The sequence below is a fragment of the Buceros rhinoceros genome, unplaced genomic scaffold (genome assembly GCF_000710305.1).
Source record: "Buceros rhinoceros silvestris isolate BGI_N320 unplaced genomic scaffold, ASM71030v1 scaffold41777, whole genome shotgun sequence".
Taxonomy (NCBI): Eukaryota; Metazoa; Chordata; class Aves; order Bucerotiformes; family Bucerotidae; genus Buceros; species Buceros rhinoceros.
Genome location: NW_010424761.1, coordinates 1 through 1,208, shown reverse-complemented (window position 1 = coordinate 1,208; position 1,208 = coordinate 1). Strand labels below are relative to the sequence as shown.

General features: G+C 54.1%; 1 protein-coding gene across 1 annotated transcript in view; it reads right to left on the bottom strand.

The window, feature by feature from the left end:
- Positions 1–1,141, bottom strand: part of BUB1B (BUB1 mitotic checkpoint serine/threonine kinase B) — a 21,662-nt gene extending 20,521 nt beyond the window's left edge. Inside the window, exon 1 of the mRNA XM_010140889.1 lies at positions 999–1,141. Within this exon, the coding sequence (XP_010139191.1) occupies positions 999–1,141 (143 nt within the window). The remainder of the gene's footprint in view (positions 1–998) is intronic.
- Positions 1,142–1,208: the final 67 nt, after the last annotated feature.

Genomic DNA, 1,208 nt, shown 5'->3' with positions numbered 1-1,208 from the left:
CAGCTCCTGTGCATCATTCCATCCCTACAGCACGCTGACATCAGCCCACAATGAAAGCGAGCTGCCCTGCAGCTGGGGTTAGACAAGAACATCAGCTCCCGTTTCGCAAGGCTCTACCTTGATCCTGCAGAGCTCTCCCCAGGCAGCCCCTTGTTCTTGGAAGGCTCTGCTCAGCCCTAACACCTCACAGACATCGCGAGTCGAGGCAGACAAGCCCTCCTGCAGAGCCCAGAACAATACCAATCTCACGGCTTTCCACAGAAACCCCAGACACCCTGACAGTACTGGTGCAGGAACACCGGGCACAACATATTCTTTGACTCAGTTGTTACAAAAATCAGCTTCAGACCCTGCTGACTTCCCACAACATCACCCAGAGGGTTCAGCATGATGAGCACCAACACTTCCAAATTCTGTCCACACAGCACGGACACAACACACAGACTCTTCACAAAGTCAGCTTGGCCTTCAGTGGGCATGCAAACTTGAGGATCAGCCAGCAGAAATATAACTGCATAGGTTTGGGACACAAGATGCTGCTAGCAGTCACATCTGCGGAACACGGTATGCCAGACAGAGCAAAGCCAGCTGGCTCAGACCCCTCAGGTGTCTGCAGTCCGCAAGACACACCGACACCTGCTCTGTGCCTTTGTTCCGATAGTAGGAAGCATTTATCCCTAAGAAACACCCTGCTTGGATAGATTACAGTAGGAAAGACAAAAAAAAAAGCTCTCCTCCTTGCCACCTTCATACATTTTTCTTAATGAGCACATTCAAGAGCACAACCTAGTGTTTGCTCTTTAATGCTCCACTGTAGACCTAAAAATTGTAGTCTCTGCTGTTCGGCACCCCCAGCAAGTGGTCCTGAACACCTGGAGAGCGAGAGCAGCACAGACACCAGTTACTGAGTTTGGGATCTTTTCTGCTCTTCTTAAAGCCTATGAGACCGGTGCGATGAGAACAGCTGGGGAGGAAGGAGGGGTCAAGGCCTCGCTCACTGTTTTTTGAGCTGCACGGCGGTGTGGCTGGCGGTCTCCTGCTGAGCCAGCGCCTGCTGCAGGGTGGCCATGACCCGGCCCTGGCGCAGCGGCTGCACGTTCTCCTTGCTCAGCTCCCACTCGTCGCGGCACTCCTGGGCCATGGCTGCGGCTCCTTCAGACCCTGCGGTAACACAAAGGCAGCGAGGAACGGGCCCGTGAGCCGGGAGC